Source organism: Bombus impatiens, unplaced genomic scaffold, assembly GCF_000188095.3.
Source record: "Bombus impatiens unplaced genomic scaffold, BIMP_2.2 scf_1339, whole genome shotgun sequence".
NCBI lineage: Eukaryota > Metazoa > Arthropoda > Insecta > Hymenoptera > Apidae > Bombus > Bombus impatiens.
The window spans coordinates 474-1,374 of NT_177758.1; the positions used below are offsets into that span (position 1 = coordinate 474).

At 34.5% G+C, this 901-nt stretch overlaps 1 protein-coding gene across 1 annotated transcript in view; it reads right to left on the reverse strand.

Moving 5' to 3' along the window:
- Positions 1-226: 226 nt before the first annotated feature.
- Positions 227-901, reverse strand: part of LOC100747705 (fatty acyl-CoA reductase 1-like) — a gene marked incomplete at its 5' end in the record, with an annotated part of 4,395 nt that continues 3,720 nt past the window's right edge. The window contains one exon of the mRNA XM_033323953.1: positions 227-844. Within this exon, the coding sequence (XP_033179844.1) occupies positions 576-844 (269 nt within the window). The remainder of the gene's footprint in view (positions 845-901) is intronic.

Below are 901 nucleotides of genomic sequence, written 5' to 3' on the forward strand. Positions count from 1 at the left end.
AGAAAAGAAACGAAGTACGATGGAGACATTGAGCAATAAATTATATGACGAAAGAGCACTTGCCGAAATGCAAAGGTAACGAGAACTTCATTTGCAAAATCAAATGAATCCAGGATCAAACCATTCGAAGAAATACCTGCAAAAAAGATTTCTTTCAAATAGCTCAACTCAATCGATGAATATACGTATAGACTGAGTTATTGCAAAAAGAAAAAAGAAAGAATAATACAGAACAATATTATTACGGGATATTTTAGAACATGTCCTACGAGATGCAAATTCCGGTTCGTTAAGCCGTTGCGAAGAAACCGGTAAACAAAAAAGAAAAAGTCACTACTCACCGAATTGAGATACCTTTCTTATTTCCGAAGAAGTATTAAAAACGTAAAGACGTTTCTATGACACATCCAGCTTCATTAGAACAAATGAATCGTATAGATATTCACAGAAAAAAATCTGGCTGGCTCTTATCCATTTGTGTTCTCAATATCTTTTTCTAAGTTTATCATTATCTTTTGTACATTAATCACACTGGAATGCAATTTATCCATTGGCATTTCTATTGATCGCATTGCTTAAATGAATCTGAAGCTTTTAGGATACTCTAACAATTGAGTTACGTTAGTTAAACAAATTCTGTAATAAATATCGATTCCGTACTTGATGGGACGTGCGCTGCTCGTACAGTTGTAAACTTTGACCCTATTATCAATATGTAGCGTGACGTGCCACGCGGCACACATTATCACATCGACTACATAATCAATAGGCACTATATCTGATATTACATCTGCCTTACCCAATAGTACTTTTGCAATACCATTGCCGATATTCATGAAGATACCTGCAACGTCAAATTGGTTCAAAAGTTATTAATGATTCTCAACTGTCTCGAAATGTA